At 63.4% G+C, this 18,149-nt stretch overlaps 1 protein-coding gene across 1 annotated transcript; it reads right to left on the bottom strand.

Annotated features, from left to right (window-relative positions):
- Nucleotides 1-309: 309 nt before the first annotated feature.
- On the bottom strand, nt 310-16,843 carry LOC133220141 (nectin-4-like). Its single transcript, XM_061368003.1, has 9 exons — nt 16,515-16,843; nt 10,644-10,994; nt 8,546-8,836; nt 7,067-7,181; nt 3,868-4,031; nt 2,539-2,686; nt 2,358-2,436; nt 1,435-1,539; nt 310-572 (listed from the first exon to the last, which is right to left on the bottom strand). Exons 1-9 carry the CDS (start codon nt 16,609-16,611, stop codon nt 324-326), a joined length of 1,599 nt encoding a protein of 532 aa, XP_061223987.1. The 5' UTR covers nt 16,612-16,843; the 3' UTR covers nt 310-323.
- Nucleotides 16,844-18,149: the final 1,306 nt, after the last annotated feature.

Raw genomic sequence — 18,149 nt, 5'->3', positions numbered from 1 at the left:
GGTCCGGGGTTTTGGGGTGGGGGTGAGGGGACGGAAGCTCCCCAAGTGCCGCCCGCAAAGCAGGAGCCGGCCCAAAGTCCGTGGGGGGGGGGGGTCGGGGGGCTCCTGCCCCTGTCCTTGGGGTGCGGGGGGGGGGGGGTGCCGGTGCCTCTGTCCCCTCCTCGCCCCCCCCCTAGCGCTGTGCCCACAGGCAGGGCTGCGCACGGAGCCTGTCCCTCACCCTGTGCCCGCAGGGGGGGGGGGTACGGGGTGGGGGTGTCCCATAAACGGGGTGACCCCCCCCCCCCCAAAAACCACCCCGAACCCCTTCGATGCGCAGCGGCTCACACGAGGTGCCCGCGGCCGTTGATGTAGATGCCGTTGGTGGTGGGCTTGGCCTGGAGCATCCCGTTCTCCTGCACGAAGTGGGTCATGGCCTGCTTGATGGGGTCCTCGCCGCCGCGCCCCCCCCCCTCCTCCTCCTCCTCCTTGGGCTCCTTCCCCGCCGCCGGCGCCGCAGGGACCTCGGTCTGGGTCTCGATCTCCCGCACGGTTGAGAGCGTGGAGTAACTGCGGCCCTCGGGCTCCTCGCTCTGCGCATCACGGGGGGGGGGGGGGGTCACACGCGTGGAGGGGTTCGGGTACCCCCAGGTGCGGTTTGCACCCGTTAAAAGGGCTGGAGGTGGGCGGGGGGGGGGCACCCGTGGGGGGGTGCAGGGCTTGTGCTGAGAGCCGCAGCCATGAGTTGGGAACCCTAAAGACCCCCCAAGTGCTTATAACCCCCATAGCCACCCATAGACACCCATAACCCCCATAGCCACCCATAACCCCCCATAACCCCCCATAGCCACCCATAGACACCCATAACCCCCCATAATCCCCATAGCCACCCATAGACACCCATAACCCCCCATAGCCACCCATAGACACCCATAACCCCCCATAGCCACCCATAACCCCCCATACCCCCCCAATACCACCCATAACCCCCCATAGCCACCCATAGACACCCATACCCCCCCATAGCCACCCATAGACACCCATACCCCCCCATATCCACCCATAGACACCCATAACCCCCCATAGCCACCCATAACACCCCCATAGTCACCCATAACCCCCCCATAGCCACCCATTACCCCCCCATAGCCACCCATCACCCCCCATAGCCCCCCATAACCCCCCCATCACCCACCCATAACCCTCCCATAGCCACCCATAGCCACCCATAACCACCCCATAGGCACCCATAACCCTCCCATAGTCACCCATAACCACCCATAGTCACCCATAACCCCCCCAGCCACCCCATAACCCCCCATAGTCACCCATAAACCCCCCATAGCCACCCATAACACCCCCATAACCCCCCCATAGTTACCCATAACCCCCCCATAGCCACCCATAACCCTCCCATAGCCACCCATACCCCCCCCATAGCCCCCCAGTGCTCACCATGGCAGAGCAGATGCTGGTGCCCCGCAGGCTGTCCCCCCTCAGGCTGTCCCCCCGCAGGCTGCCCTGGCGGCTCTCTGCCCGCAGCTGCAGCGTCTCCTCCAGCTGCAAGAGCCCCGTTAGAGCCAGCGCCCCATGGACACCCCATGGACACCCCATAGAGAAGCCCCACTGACACCCCATGGACCGGCCCCATTGACACCCCATGGAGCAGCACCATTGACACCCCATGGACACCCCATGGACTGGCCCCATGGAGCAGCCCCCTTGACACCCCATGAAGCAGCCCCACTGACACCCCATGGACCGGCTGCATGGATACCTCATGGAGCAGCTCCACTGATACCCCATGGACTGGCTCCATGGGCACCCCATGGACCGGTCCCAAGGACACCCCATTGAGCAGCCCCATTGACACCCCATGGAGCAACTCCATTGACACCCCATGGAGCAGCTGCATTGACACCCCATGGACTGGCCCCATGGACACCCCATGGACTGGCCCCAAGGACACCCCATGAACTGACCCCAAGGACACCCCATGGATCGGCCTCATGGGCACCCCATGTACTGGTCCCACAGACACCCCATGGACTGGTCCCACAGACACCCCATGGACGGGCCCCAAGGACACCCCATTGAGCAGCCCCATTGACACCCCATGGACTGGCCCCAAGGACACCCCATGGACCGGCCCCAAGGACAGCCCCTGGACCAGCCCATGGACACCCCACTCCCTGCTTCCCTTCCTCCCAAACCTCCAAACCCATTCCCCTGGATCCCCGGCACCCTTTGCCGCAGTGATCCCATCACCCAGAGCACCCTTGGGCACACAACCACCCATCACCCCCAAAGTGCCCCCAGCCTCAATTCCTTGGGTCCCCCCCCCATGACCCCCAGCCCCCCCAAACCCCCTGCATCACCTGGGTGCGTGTGTCCGTGCTGTGGCTCGAGTGCAGGCGGCGAATGGAGTTCTCCCGGGTGAGGGTCAGCTCCTCCTCACTGGGGACATGGGGGGGATGCTCAGCACCAGCCCCCTGTGTGTGTGTCCCTCCCATCACCCCATTTCCCCCCATGGCCCCCCCATTCAACCCCAGCTCTTACTACTTCTCGGAGATGCGCTTGGTCTTGCGCTTGTGGTAGAGGGTCATGACGACGACGACGACGACGAGGACGCAGAGCAGGACGGCGGCGATGACCCCGACCACCACCACCGAGGCCGAGACCAGGTCCACCTTCCGCACCTCATCGTCTGCGGGACACCGCGGTGGGGAGGAGATGGGAGTGAATGGAAGGGGATAATGGATGGGTGGGTGAGACCATGGATGGATGGGTGGGTGGAGGGATGAGTGCATGGATGGATGGGTGGGTGGAGGGATGAATCCATCCATGGAGAGAAGGATGGATGAGTAGATGCACCCATGGATGGATGGGGTGATGGATGGATGGATGGATGGATAATCATGGATGGATGGATGGATAACGGATGGATGGATGATGGATGGATGATGGATGGATGATGGATGGGTGGATGGATGGATGGATGATGGATGGGTGGATGGATGGATGGATGATGGATGGATGGATGATGGATGGATGGATGGATGGATGGATGGATGGATGGATGATGGATGGATGGATGGATGGATGGATGATGGATGGATGGATGGATGGATGGATGATGGATGGATGGATGGGTGGATGGATGGATGGATGGGTGGATGGATGGATGGATGGATGGATGGATGATGGATGGATGGATGGAGGGAGGGATGGATGGATGGATGGATGGATGATGGATGGATGGATGATGGATGGATGGATGGATGGATGGGTGGATGGATGGATGGATGGATGGATGATGGATGGATGGATGGATGGATGGATGGATGATGGATGGATGGATGGATGGATGGGTGGATGGATGGATGGATGGATGGATGATGGATGGATGGATGATGGATGGATGCTGGATGGATGGATGAATGGATGGATGGATGGGTGGATGGGTGGGTGGGTGGATGGACGGATGCATGGATGCATGGATGGATGGATGATGGATGGAGGGATGGATGGATGGATGATAGATGGATGGACGGACAAATATGCGAATAGACGGACAAGTTGATGTGTGGGTGAGCCCATGGATGGATGTGCAGATGAGTCCATCCACCAACAGATGGATGATGCCCATGGATGCATGCACGGATGGACTGGCTGATGGCTGAGTAAATGAATGGATGGGAAGGTGGATGAGCAATGGGTGGAGAGCGAGAGGTGCCGGGGGGATGGATGGAGAGGGAGCTGAGCAGACAGACGGATGGGATGGGTGGTGAGTACATGAGTAAAGGGGTGGGTGGCTGAGTCGCCGATGGGTGGGTGAGGATGGGATGGGTGGGAAAGGGAGGGAACAGAGGGGCGAGGGGCACCCACCGGCCACCCTGCTCCTGATGCTGACGTTGGCTCTCGCCTCCTTGGCAGCCACGCGGTTGGACACGTGGCAAATGTAATCCCCGGCGTCGGCCACGGCCAGCGGCCGCTGGAAGATGAGGGTGTCCCCCTTCACCCGCACGCCGGCGGGCAGCGGCGCGTCCAACCTGTGGCACCCAGCACCGTCAGCACCATTGGCACTGGTGGCACTGACACCATCAGCACCAGTGGCACCTGCACCATTGGCACCATCAGCACTGGTGGCAATGGCACCATCAGCAGCATCGGCACCATCAGCACCAGCACCATCGGCTCCAGCCCCATCAGCACTGGCACCACCGGCACCAGCACCATCAGCACCATTGGTACCATCGACACCAGCCCCATCAGCACTGGTGGCACCGGCCCCATCAGCGCCATTGGCATTGGCACCATTGGCACCAGCCCCATCAGCACTGGCGGCACCGACACCAGCCCCATCAGCACTGGCAGCACCGGCACCATCAACACCATCAGCACCGACACCATCGACACCAGCCCCATCAGCACTGGCACCACCGGCACCGGCACCATCGACACCAGCCCCATCAGCGCTGGCAGCACCAGCCCCATCAGCGCCATCAGCACCATCAGCACCGGCCCCACCAGCACCGGCACCATCGGCCCCATCAGCACTGGCAGCACCGGCCCCATCAGCGCCATCGGCACCATCAGCACCATTGACACCAGCCCCATCAGCACTGGCGGCACCAGCCCCATCAGCACCATTGGCACCATCAGCACCAGCACCATCAGCACCAACAGCACCATCAGCACCATTGGCACCATCGACACCAGCCCCACCAGCACTGGCGGCACCAGCACCATCAGCACTGGCACCATCAGCACTGGCAGCACCGTCCCCATCAGCGCCATCGTCACCCCCGGCACCGGCGGCACCCCCGGAGCCCGCGGCGAGCCCGGGCGGCGCAGGGCGGTGCTGCCGCCATCAAAGCCGGCGCTGCCGGTTCCCACGGCTGCCGCCCTGCCCCGGCCCCGGCCGGGCTTGTCCGGGCACTGCACCAGCAGCAGCCGCCGCCGCGGCGCTCGGCACCGGTGCGGGCACGGGCACGCCTGGGCAGGGCAGGGCAGGGCAGGGCAGGGCGGCGGGGACACGGCCAGGAGCGGGCAGGGGACAGGGCAGGGATGTGGGCACAAGGAGGGGACATGGCAGGGACATGGGACACAGGACACAACGAGGACATGGGCACAAACAGAGGACACAGCAGGGACATGGGGGACATGGGCACAAGAAGGGGACAGGGCAGGGACATGGGTGACATGGCAGGGATACAGCAGGGACATAGGGGACATGGGACACAGGACACAACCAGGAGAGGGACACAGCAGGGACACAGCAGAGACATGGGGGACATGGGCACAAGGAAGGTACATGGCTTGGACATGGGGGACATGGCAGGGACATGGGACACAGTCAGGACATGACCAGGACAGGGACACAGCAGGGACATGGGGGACATGGCAGGGACATGGGACACAGTCAGGACATGACCAGGACAGGGACACAGCAGGGACATGGGGGACATGGCAGGGACATGGGCACAGGGGACAGTGGGGGGGGGATGCGGCACAGGCTGGGGGGACATGGCAGGGACATGGGCACAAGGAGGGGACAGGGCAGCGACAGGGCAGGGACAGGGCAGAGATACAGCAGGGACATGGGACACAGGACACAACGAGGACAGGGACACAGCAGGGACACAGCAGAGACATGGGGGACATGAGCACAAGAAGGGGACAGGACAGGGACAGGGCAGGGACATGGGCACAAGGAGGGGACAGGGCAGGGACAGGGCAGGGATATGGGACACAGTCAGGACATGACCAGGATATGGGCACAAGCAGAAGACACAGCAGGGACATGGGCACAAGGAGGGGACAGGGCAGGGACATGGAACACAGTCAGGACACAATGAGGACATGGGACATAGCAGGGACATGGGCACAAGAAGGGGACACGGCAGGGACATGGGCACAAGGAGGGGAAAGGGCAGGGACATGGAACACAGTCAGGACACAATGAGGACATGGAACATGGCAGGGACATGGGCACAAGTAAGGGGACAGGGCAGGGACACAGCAGAGACATGGGGGACATGGGCACAAGGAGGGGACATGGCTTGGACATGGGTGACATGGCAGGGACATGGGGGACATGGGCACAAGTAAGGGGACATGGCAGGAACATGGCAGGGACATTGGACACAGTCAGGACATGGACCAGGACAGGGACACAAGCAGAAGACACAGCAGGGACATGGAACACAGCAGGGACATGGGGGCCATGGCAGGAACATGGAACACAGTCAGGACATGGACACAAGCAGAAGACACAGCAAGGACATGGAACACAGCAGGGATACAGCAGGGACATGGGACACAGCCAGGACATGACCAGGACACGTACACAAGCAGAGGACACAGCAGGGACATGGGCACAAGGATGGGACAGGGCAGGGACATGGGACACAGTCAGGACACAACCAGGACATGGGACACGGCAGGGACATAGCAGGGACATGGGACATAGCAGGGACATAGCAGGGACATGGGGGACACAGCAGGGACATAGCAGGGACACAGCAGGGACATGGGACATAGCAGGGACATAGCAGGGACATGTGGGACACAGCAGGGACATAGCAGGGACACAGCAGGGACATGGGACATAGCAGGGACATAGCAGGGACATGGGGGACACAGCAGGGACATAGCAGGGACACAGCAGGGACATGGGACATAGCAGGGACATAGCAGGGACATGGGGGACATAGCAGGGACATAGCAGAGACACAGCAGGGACATGGGGGACATAGCAGGGACATAGCAGAGACACAGCAGGGACATGGGACATAGCAGGGACACAGCAGGGACATGGGACATAGCAGGGACATAGCAGGGACACAGCAGGGACATGGGGGACACAGCAGGGACATAGCAGGGACATAGCAGGGACACAGCAGGGACATAGCAGGGACATGGGGGACACGGGTAAAGCAGGGACGTGCCCCGGGACCCCAGCGCGGGCAGGGGCACACAGCAGGGACAGGACCGAGCCCCGGCCGCAGCGGGGACACGAACCGGGCAGGGGCCGGGATAACGGAAAAGGGGGGGGGGGGGGACACAAGGGGGAGGTCCTCACCGCGTCCAGTTGTAGGTGGGGGGGGGGTTGCCGTCCCCCAGGCAGGTCAGCGCCGCCCCCTCCATCCCCTCCTGCCACTCCTCCGTGTGCCCCAGCACCGACGCGTCCGAGAGGTCTGCGGACAGCGCCCGTGAGGGGGCAGCCCCGGCCCCGTCCGGTCCCGTCCCGTCCCCCCCCACTGCACCCCCGTGTCCCCCCCCACTGCACCCCCGTGTCTCCCACGTCCCTCAATGCACCCCGTGTCCCAACGGCCCTCACTGTCCCCAGCATCCTCCATGCTCCTCAGTATCCCCCATGGTCACCGGGTCCCTGTCCCCTCGGTGTTCCCCGTGCTCTCCACATCCCAAATGTGCCCTGCATCCCTCCCATGGCCTGCATGACCCTCAATGTCCTCCATGTCCCCAGTGCTGCCCATTGTCCCCAATGCCTGTCATGTCCCCAATGCCACCCATTGTCCTCAATGTCCTTCATGTCCCCAGTGCCACTCATTGTCCCCAATGCCTATCATGTCCCCAATGCCCATTTTGTCCCCAATGCCTATCATGTCCCCAGTGCCACCCACTGTCCTCACTGTCCTCAATGTCCCTCATGTCCCCAGTGCCACCCATTGTCCCCAATGTCTATCATGTCCCCAATGCCCTTTTCATCCCCAATGCCTATCATGTCCCCAGTGCCACCCATTGTCCCCAAGGCCTGTCATGTCCCCAATGCCTATTTCATCCTCAATGTCCCCCATGTCCCCAATGCCCATTGTGTCCTCAATGCCCCCTATGTCCCAGTGCCCCCCAGATCCCCAGTGCCCATCACATCCCCAACATCCTCCATGTCCCCAGTTCCCATCGTGCCCCAATGCCCCCTGTGTCCCCAGCACCCTCAATGTCCCCAGCACCCTCCATGTCCCAGATGCCCATTGTGTCCTCAATGCCCCCTATATCCCAGTGCCCCCAAATCCCCAGTGCCCATCACATCCCCAACATCCTCCATGTCCCCAGTTCCCATCATGCCCCAATGCCCCATGTCCCCAGCACCCTCCATATCCCCGATGCCCATTGTGTCCTCAATGCCCCCTATGTCCCAGTGCCCCCCAGATCCCCAGTGCTCATCACGTCCCCCACATCCTCCATGTCCCCAGTTCCATCATGCCCCAATGCCCCCCATATCCCCAGCACCCTCCATGTCCCCAATGCCCATTTCATCCTCAATATTCCCCATGTCCCCAATGCCCATTGTGTCCTCAATGCCCCCTATATCCCAGTGCCCCCAAATCCCCAGTGCCCATCACATCCCCCACATCCTCCATGTCCCCAGTTCCATCATGCCCCAATGCCCCATGTCCCCAGCACCCTCCATATCCCCAATACCCATTGTGTCCTCAATGCCCCCTATATCCCAGTGCCCCCCAGATCCCCAGTTCCCATCACACCCCAATGCCCCCCGTATCCCCAGCGCCCCCCATGTCCCCCTTGCCCCGGTGCCCACAGGCGACGCTGAGGACGTGCGTGATCCTCTTCTCGTGGCGCAGGCCCGGGTGCTCCACCACGCACGTGAGGCTCTTCCCGTTCATGCTGCGCCCGGGCACCAGGAAGAACTCGCTGGTGACGGATGCGGAGCGGGCGTGCTCCGACCGCCGCGTGGCGTTGGTGCCGCGCACCTCGGTCTCCCAGCGCACCGAGGGCACGGGGCTGCCCTCGGCAGTGCACGAGGCCGCCAGCGTCCGGCCTTGACCCTCTTCCAGCGGCGGCCCCGGGTTCAGGATGGGCAGCGGCGGCACTGCGGCGGCACCGGTGCCACCGTGAGGCGGTGACTGCGGAGCCACGGGCCCCAGCGCCGGTGCTGCTGCGCCCCATGGACACTGCTGCATTGCCCCATGCCCACCATCCCACTGCCCCACAGCCATTGCCCTGTCACTGCATGCCCATTGCCCGTCACACGATTACCACTACCCCACAGCAGTGCCTCATTGCCTTACGGTCGTCACTCTGTTGTCCCTTGCCCATCACCCTACACCCATCACCCTTCTTTTGTCACCCATCACCCTATGGCCACTGCCCATCATTCAGGGCCAATCACCCTATGCCCATTACCCATCACCCTACACCCAACACCAATCACTCTATGGCCATCACTCATCACCTACTGCCCATCACACTACACCCAACACCAATCACCCTATGGCCATCATCCATTGCCCATGACCCTATGCCCATCACCAATCACCCTATGGCCATCACCCATTGCCTATCACCCCATGACCATTACCCCATGCCCATTGCCCATCATCCCAAGCTGATCACTCCATGCCCATCACCCATTGCCTGTCACTTCATTGCTCCTTCCCCATCACCCCACACCTATCATACTGTTCTTGTCACCTATCACCCTATGACCATCACCCCATGCCCATTGCCCATCACCCTATGCCCAGCACCCATCACCCTATGCCCATCACCAGTTACCCTACAGCCATCACCCATTGCCTATCACCCTATGACCATCACCCCATGCCCATTGCCCATCACTCTATGCCTATTACCAATCACCCTATGGACATGACCCATTCCCTATCACTCTATGACCATCACCCCGTGCCCATTGCCCATCATCCCATACTTATCACCAATCACCCTATGACCATCACCCCATGCCCATCGCCCATCACCAATCACCCTATGGCCATCCCCATTGCCCATCACCATATGCTCATCACCAATCACCCTATGGCCATCACCCATCACCCATTGCCCATCACCAATCACCCTATGGCCATCACCCATTGCCCATCACCAATCACCTTATGGCCATCCCCATTGCCAATCACCCTATGACCATCATCCCATGCCCATTGCCCATCACCCTATGCCTATTACCAATCACCCTATGGCCATCCCCATTGCCTATCACTCTATGACCATCACCCCGTGCCCATTGCCCATCATCCCATACCCATCACCAATCACCCTATGGCCATCACCCACTGCCCATCACCCTATCCCCATCACCAATCACCCTATGGCCATCACCAATCACCCTATGGCCATCACGCATTGCCCATCACCAATCACCCTATGGCCATCCCCATTGCCTATCACCCTATGACCATCACCTATTGCCCATCACCCTATGACCATCATCCCATGCCCATTGCCCATCACTCTATGCCTATTACCAATCACCCTATGGCCATCACCCATTGCCTATCACCCTATGCCCATCACCAATCACCCTATGGCCACCACCCATTGCCCATCACCCATTGCCCATCACCAATCACCCTATGGCCATCACCCTATGCCCATCACCAATCACCCTATGGCCATCATTCATTCCCTATCACCCTATGACCGTCACCCCATGCCCATTGCCCATCACCCCATGCCAATCACCAATCACCCTATGGCCATCACCCATTCCCCATCACCCTATGACCATCACCCTATGCCCGTTGCCCATCACTCTATGCCCATCACCAATCACCCTATGGCCATCACCCTATGCCCATCACCCCATGCCCATCCCCCATCACCCCATGCCCATTACCTGTCCCCCTATGCCCATCACCCGTGCCCCGTGCACTCACCCAGCACCTTGAGCGTGAGGCGCCCCTCGAAGCTGCCCATGGGGAAGGTGATGAGGTGACACTCGTAGTCACCCTCGTCCCCCTGCACCGCGTTGCGCAGGACGATGGCTCCGTCCTCCAGCGGCCCTCCCGCCCTCCGCAGCACGCGCCCGCCGTACGGCTCCTGCACGTGCTCCCCGTGCTCCCGGTTGAGCACGGCCACCTCGGCGCTGCTCCCGCCGGGGCCCCGCTTCAGCCACGTCACCTGCACCACCTGCTCCTGCTCCTGCGCCCGGTACCGGCACGGCAGCACCACGTCCTGGCCCAGCACCGCCGTCACGCTGCGCTGCACCTCCACCACGCCGGCGCGGCCTGCCAGGGCACGGGCACGCTCGCACACGCTTGGACACGCTCGCACACGCGTGTGCGCACAAGGGCGTTTGGGCACGCTTGGACACGTGTGCGCTTGGGCACGCTTGCACACGCTTGGACACGCTTGCACACGCGTGTCCGCGCAAGGGCGTTTGGGCACGCTTGGACACGTGTGCGCTTGGGCACGCTTTGCACGCACTCGCATGCAGACACGCTTGCACACGCGTGTGCGCGCAAGGGCGTTTGGGCACGCTTGGACACGTGTGCGCTTGGGCACGCTTTGCACGCACTCGCATGCAGACACGCTTGCACACGCACACGCGTGTCCGTGCAAGGGCGTTTGGGCACGCTTGGACACGTGTGCGCTTGGGCACGCTTTGCACGCACTCGCATGCAGACACGCTCGCACACGCGTGTGCGCGCAAGGGCGTTTGGGCACGCTTGGACACGTGTGCGCTTGGGCACGCTTTGCACACACTCGCATGCAGACACGCTTGCACACACGTGCGCACAAGGGCGTTTGGGCACGCTTGGACACGTGTGCGCTTGGGCACGCTTTGCACACACTCGCATGCAGACACGCTCGCACACGCGTGTCCGCGCAAGGGCGTTTGGGCACGCTTGGACACGTGTGCGCTTGGGCACGCTTTGCACGCACTCGCATGCAGACACGCTCGCACACGCGTGTCCGCGCAAGGGCGTTTGGGCATGCTTGGACACGTGTGCGCTTGGGCACGCTTTGCACGCACTCGCATGCAGACACGCACACACACACGCGTGTCCGCGCAAGGGCGTTTGGGCACGCTTTGCACACACTCGCATGCAGACACGCTTGCACACGCGTGTCCGCGCAAGGGCATTTGGGCACGCTTGGACACGTGTGCGCTTGGGCACGCTTTGCACGCACTCGCATGCAGACACGCACACGCACGCGCGTGTCCGTGCAAGGGCGTTTGGGCACGCTTGGACACGTGTGCGCTTGGGCACGCTTTGCACGCACTCGCATGCAGACACGCTCGCACACGCATGTGCGCACAAGGGCGCTTGGGCACGCTTGGACACGTGTGCGCTTGGGCACGCTTTGCACGCACTCGCATGCAGACACGCACACGCACACGCGTGTCCGTGCAAGGGCGTTTGGGCACGCTTGGACACGTGTGCGCTTGGGCACGCTTTGCACACACTCGCATGCAGACACGCACACGCGTGTCCGCGCAAGGGCGTTTGGGCACGCTTGGACACGTGTGCGCTTGGGCACGCTTTGCACGCACTCGCATGCAGACACGCACACGCACACGCGTGTCCGCGCAAGGGCGTTTGGGCACGCTTGGACACGTGTGCGCTTGGGCACGCTTTGCACACACTCGCATGCAGACACGCTTGCACACGCGTGTCCGCGCAAGGGCGTTTGGGCACGCTTGGACACGTGTGCGCTTGGGCACGCTTTGCACGCACTCGCATGCAGACACGCTCGCACACGCGTGTCCGCGCAAGGGCGTTTGGGCACGCTTGGACACGTGTGCGCTTGGGCACGCTTTGCACGCACTCGCATGCAGACACGCACACGCACACGCGTGTCCGCGCAAGGGCATTTGGGCACGCTTGGACACGTGTGCGCTTGGGCACGCTTTGCACACACTCGCATGCAGACACGCTCGCACATGCGTGTCCACGCAAGGGCGTTTGGGCACGCTTGGACACGTGTGCGCTTGGGCACGCTTTGCACACACTCGCATGCAGACACACTTGCACACGCGTGTCCGCGCAAGGGCATTTGGGCACGCTTGGACACGTGTGCGCTTGGGCACGCTTTGCACACACTCGCATGCAGACACGCTCGCACATGCGTGTCCACGCAAGGGCGTTTGGGCACGCTTGGACACGTGTGCGCTTGGGCACGCTTTGCACGCACTCGCATGCAGACACGCACACGCACACGCGTGTCCGCGCAAGGGCATTTGGGCACGCTTGGACACGTGTGCGCTTGGGCACACTTTGCACACACTCGCATGCAGACACGCTTGCACACGCGTGTGCGCGCAAGGGCGTTTGGGCACGCTTGGACACGTGTGCGCTTGGGCACGCTTTGCACGCACTCGCATGCAGACACGCTTGCACACGCGTGTCCGCGCAAGGGCGTTTGGGCATGCTTGGACATGTGTGCGCTTGGGCACGCTTTGCACGCACTCGCATGCAGACACGCACACGCACACGCGTGTCCACGCAAGGGCGTTTGGGCACGCTTGGACACGTGTGCGCTTGGGCACGCTTTGCACGCACTCGCATGCAGACACGCTTGCACACACACACATGCTTGGGTGCACATGCAGGCATGCACACACGCATGACACACGCTAACATGTCTTGCACACGTACAGGCGTGCTCCTGCGTGTTCAGGCACCCTCCTGCATGCTCGAGCACGCTTGGATGTCCTTACACACGCTTGGACATGCTCACACACACGTGTGCAGGATGGGAAGGGCTCGGGAGCGCTCACACGCGCTCCTCACGCCCGGGTGCATGGTGCTGCATGCACTTGGGCACGCTCATGCATGTGCAGACACACTCAGACGCGTCCAACCAGCACTTACACCTGCGTGTGCTTGTGCACAGGGGCACACTCAGCATCACTCACACATATTCATGCACACGGGGGCACACTGAGCACCACTCACACACATGGGGACACACTCGGCATCACTCACACACACAGGGGAATGTTCAGCATCATTCCCACACACATTCATGCACAGGGACACCCTGAGCATCACTGACACACACAGGGGCACACTGAGCACCGCTCACACACATGGGGACACACTCGGCATCACTCACGCACATGAGGGCACACTGAGCATCATTCACACACATTCATGCACAGGGACACTGAGCATCACTCACACACAGGGGCACACTGAGCATCAGTCACTCACACGGGGGCACACTCAGCATCACTCACACACATTCATGCACAGGGACACCCTCAGCATCACTCACACACAGGGACACACTCAGCATCACTGACACACACATGGGGGCACACTGAGCATCACACACATTCACTCACACAGGGGCACCCTCAGCATCACTCACACACATTCATGCACAGGGGCACCTTCAGCATCACTCACACACACACAAGGGCACCCTAGCACTGCTCACTCACATTCACTCACACAGGGGTACACTCAGCATCACTCACGCACACAAGGGCACCCTCAGCATCAATCACTCACATTCACTCACACAGGGGCATACTCAGCATCACTGACACACACAGGGGCGCACCCAGCATCACTCACATTCACTCACACAGGGGCACACTGAGCATCACTCACACACACAAGGGCACACTGAGCATCACTCACATTCACTCACACAGGGGTACACTCAGCATCACTCACATTCATGCACAGGGGCACATTCAGCATCACTCACATTCACTCACACAAGGGCACACTGCAGGGGTACACTCAGCATCACTCACACACATTCACACACACAGGGGCACACTGAGCATCACTCACACACATTCATGCACAGGGGCACACTGAGCATCACTCACACACACACAGGGGCACCCTCAGCATCACTCACTCACATTCACACACACAGGGGCACATTCAGCATCACTCACTCACTCAGGGGCACCCTGAGCATCACTCACATTCACTCACACAGGGGCACACCCAGCATCACTCACACAGGGGCACACTGAGCATCACTCACTCACATTCACTCACACACACAGGGGCACCCTCAGCATCACTCACTCACATTCACTCGCACAAGGGCACACTGAGCATCACTCACACACACACAGGGGCACACTCAGCATCACCCACACTCACTCACACGGGGCACGCTCAGCACCGCTCGCACGCACTCGCGCACCGGGGCTCACGCAGCCGCAGCCGCGCCCGTGCGGGGCCGGCGGGGCCGGGGCGTGGTGCGGGGCCCGCCCAGCGGCGCCGCGGGAAGCGGCGGGGCCGGAACAACCGGACGGCGCGGATGCCGCGCGCTGCCGGGGCTTGCGGCCGCTTCCCACCCCCGCCGCCCCGGGGCCTCGCACGGAGCCCCCCGCGCCGGGCCCGGCCTCATTAGCGCCAATTAGCCCGGGTTCAGTCACTAATTGCGGCTCTCCCCGGCCGTGAGTCACGGCCGCCGCCGCCGCCGCTCGGCCTCAGTTTCCCCCGCACGCACCGATGGGCTCCGGGGGAAGGGGGATGCGGGGGGGGGGTCCCGGTGCTGCCGTCGAGGGAAGCGGGGATGGGGATGGGGGGGGGAGCCTGGTGCCGGTGCCGTCGGGGCGGGCTGAGGTCCCGCCGCGGGGCGTCCCCACCCACCGGGGCCGAGCGCGTGGGAACGGAGCCGGGAACCGGCTCAACCGGATCCCGCGGCCCCCACGCCCCGGACGGGCTCCGCTGCGAGACCGGCACCGTGGGGGGGGGGGGGGGGGGGGGGACCCTGTCCCCTGGGGGGTGGGGGGTGTCCCGGAGCGGGGGTCCTAAAGTGGGGGGGGGCACAAGCAGGCACACGTGTGCGCTGGCCAGCGCTGCCCCTTGGCATGTGCCCGCACACGCGTGTGCGCGTCGGCCCTTGGGGTGCACACGCGTGTGAAACCCCCCCGGGAGGGGGGGGCAAACACATGTGTGGAGCTCCCCGGGGGGGGCACACGTGTGTAACCGCACACACATGCCCGGGCATAGATGGGGTCCCCCCCCCTTCACACACAAGTGTCTGCCCCACACACGCGTTTGCACGCACACCCCCCCCCGGGCCTGACACGGGGTGAGGGGCTCAGCCCCATTCTTTGCACGAAGCCCCCGATATTCCACACACACCCCCCCCCGTACCCCAAGGGGATGAATGACGTGGTTGATGGGGGGGTCAGCACCCCCCGGTGGTGACGTCACGCCGCGGCACCCAGCCGGTTCCCACGGGTCCGGCAGCCGCGGGGAAACTGAGGCACGGGGGCTACGGGGGGGGGGAGCGGGCACACGCACGGGCACACGCGCACGGGCACACGCACACGGGCACACGCGGACACAGGTGCGTGGAGCCGCAGGTGCACACGCGAGCGCTCACACGTACACAAACACGCGTGTGCACACGAGCACACGCACACATACATACGCGCACATACATGCACGCACCCCACCGAGCTGCACACGCGTGTGTGCACCCCGCTCCCCCATCCCGCACCCCTCTCCCGGGCTGGTCCCTCCCCGCTGCATCCCGTCCCCGTGTCCCCCCGTCTGTCCCCCATTGAGTCCCGCAGCCCCGGGGCTACCGGTGCCCCCTTGTTCTCATTCCCCACCGCGGGGTAACCGGGTCCCCCCCCCTGCCCGGGGGGCAGCCGCTGCCCCCGCCCCGGTCCCCGCCCCCGGTCCCGTCTCGCAGCCCGGAGCCGCCGGTGCTGCCGCTCCCGGTGCCCACACCCCGGGGTCCCGCTCCCGGCCCTGTCCCGGTCCGGGTCCCGTCCCGTTCACCCCCTCCCGGTGCCGGTCGAGCCTTACCGGTAGCAGCGAGGAGGAGGAGGAGGACGAGGAGGAAGAAGAGGGCGAGGAGAGGGGGGAGGAAGGGCTTCCCGGGCCGCATCCCGCGGGGGGCCATGCGGACACCTGCGGGCTCACGGCGCTCCTCGGGCCCCGGCCAGCACCATCCGGACCGAACCGGGCTGCACCGGGGGGGGCCGAACCGGGCCGAGCCGAGCGGGACCGGGCCGAAGAGAACGGAACCGGGCGGAACCGAGCCCGACCGGGCTGCACCGGGGCGAACCGGGCCGAGCCTGGCCGGGCCGTTCCGGGCTGCCCGGGGCCGTTCCGGGCCGTTCTGCGCCGCTCGAGCCGGGACGGGACCGGGGGGGCGGGGCCGGGCGGGGGCGTGGTCGCGGCGGGGGTGGGGCCTCAGGGGGTGGGGCCGGGCGGGGCGGACCGGTCTGGCGGGTCGGGGCAGGGGCGGGGCCGAGGGCGCGGCCTTAAAGGGGCGATGGCACCGGTGGGGCCCCACCGGACGCTCCACGGCGGCTACCGAGGAGGATCCGGTGACTCCGAGCCCCTCCATTGACCCCATGTCCCCCCCATGCTCCCTCCCAGGTGAGCCCTCCCAAAACATCCCTATTTCTGCCCAAATCTTGGCCCCGGGGGGGGCGGACTTTGACACCCCTCCCCTCCCATAAATTTGGGGTCACGAAATCCCACCGGACACCACTGGGGGGTGGGGGGGGGGAAGTTTATTGGCACAGCAAAAATCGGGGTGAAATGGGGGGGTACGGGGAGCTCAGTGCAGCAGTGACCGGACACAACTCAGCACAGCAGTGACCCACACAGCAGGGTGCCCCCACCCGTGGGGAGCAGTGGGGGGCAAGTGTGGGAGCGGGGCCCTCGGGGTGCTTGGTGCCCCTCAGGCACCCACCTCTTCGGAGCTCTCTGGAGATGGGTCCTTGTGGGCAGAACAGAGGTGGAAAAGACCTGGGTGGGGGGGAGAAGGAGAGGACTTTGTGTGGGCAGGGGGAGGACAAAACTGCTGCCCCCCTGTGGTGGGTGGGCTCAGCACATGGCCAGAGCCAGCTTAACCCTGCAGAGACCGGACACAGCTCAGCACAGCAGTGACCCCCCCATCCCCATCCTGCAGAGACCGGACACAGCTCAGCACAGCAGTGACCCCCCCATCCCCACCCTGCAGAGACCGGACACAGCTCAGCACAGCAGTGACCCCCCCATCCCCACCCTGCAGAGACCGGACACAGCTCAGCACAGCAGTGACCCCCCCATCCCCATCCTGCAGAGACCGGACACAGCTCAGCACAGCAGTGACCCCCCCATCCCCACCCTGCAGAGACCGGACACAGCTCAGCACAGCAGTGACCCCCCCATCCCCATCCTGCAGAGACCGGACACAGCTCAGCACAGCAGTAACCCCCCCATCCCCACCCTGCAGAGACCGGACACAGCTCAGCACAGCAGTGACCCCTCCATTCCCACCCTGCAGAGACCGGACACAGCTCAGCACAGCAGTGACCCCCATCCCTTGCAGAGACCGGACACAGCTCAGCACAGCAGTGACCCCCATCCCCATCCTGCAGAGACCGGACACAGCTCAGCACAGCAGTGACCCCCCCATCCCCATCCTGCAGAGACCGGACAAATAGT

Source organism: Neopsephotus bourkii, unplaced genomic scaffold, assembly GCF_033783945.1.
Source record: "Neopsephotus bourkii isolate Nb327-2 ecotype Australia unplaced genomic scaffold, CSIRO-AGI_Nbou_v1 NB_132, whole genome shotgun sequence".
Taxonomy (NCBI): domain Eukaryota; kingdom Metazoa; phylum Chordata; class Aves; order Psittaciformes; family Psittacidae; genus Neopsephotus; species Neopsephotus bourkii.
Note: the sequence above shows the minus strand (reverse complement) of the source record. Positions and strands in the feature narration are given on the sequence as shown.

Coding starts and splice junctions, on each gene's coding strand:
- LOC133220141 (XM_061368003.1), bottom strand. CDS start 16,611: ATGGCCCCCCGCGGGATGCGGCCCGGGAAGCCCTTCCTCCCCCCTCTC. Junction 10,995..16,514: donor CCTCCTCCTCGCTGCTACCG/GTAAGGCTCGAC, acceptor GTGCCCTGGCAG/GCCGCGCCGGCGTGGTGGAG. Junction 573..1,434: donor CCAGCATCTGCTCTGCCATG/GTGAGCACTGGG, acceptor CGTGATGCGCAG/AGCGAGGAGCCCGAGGGCCG.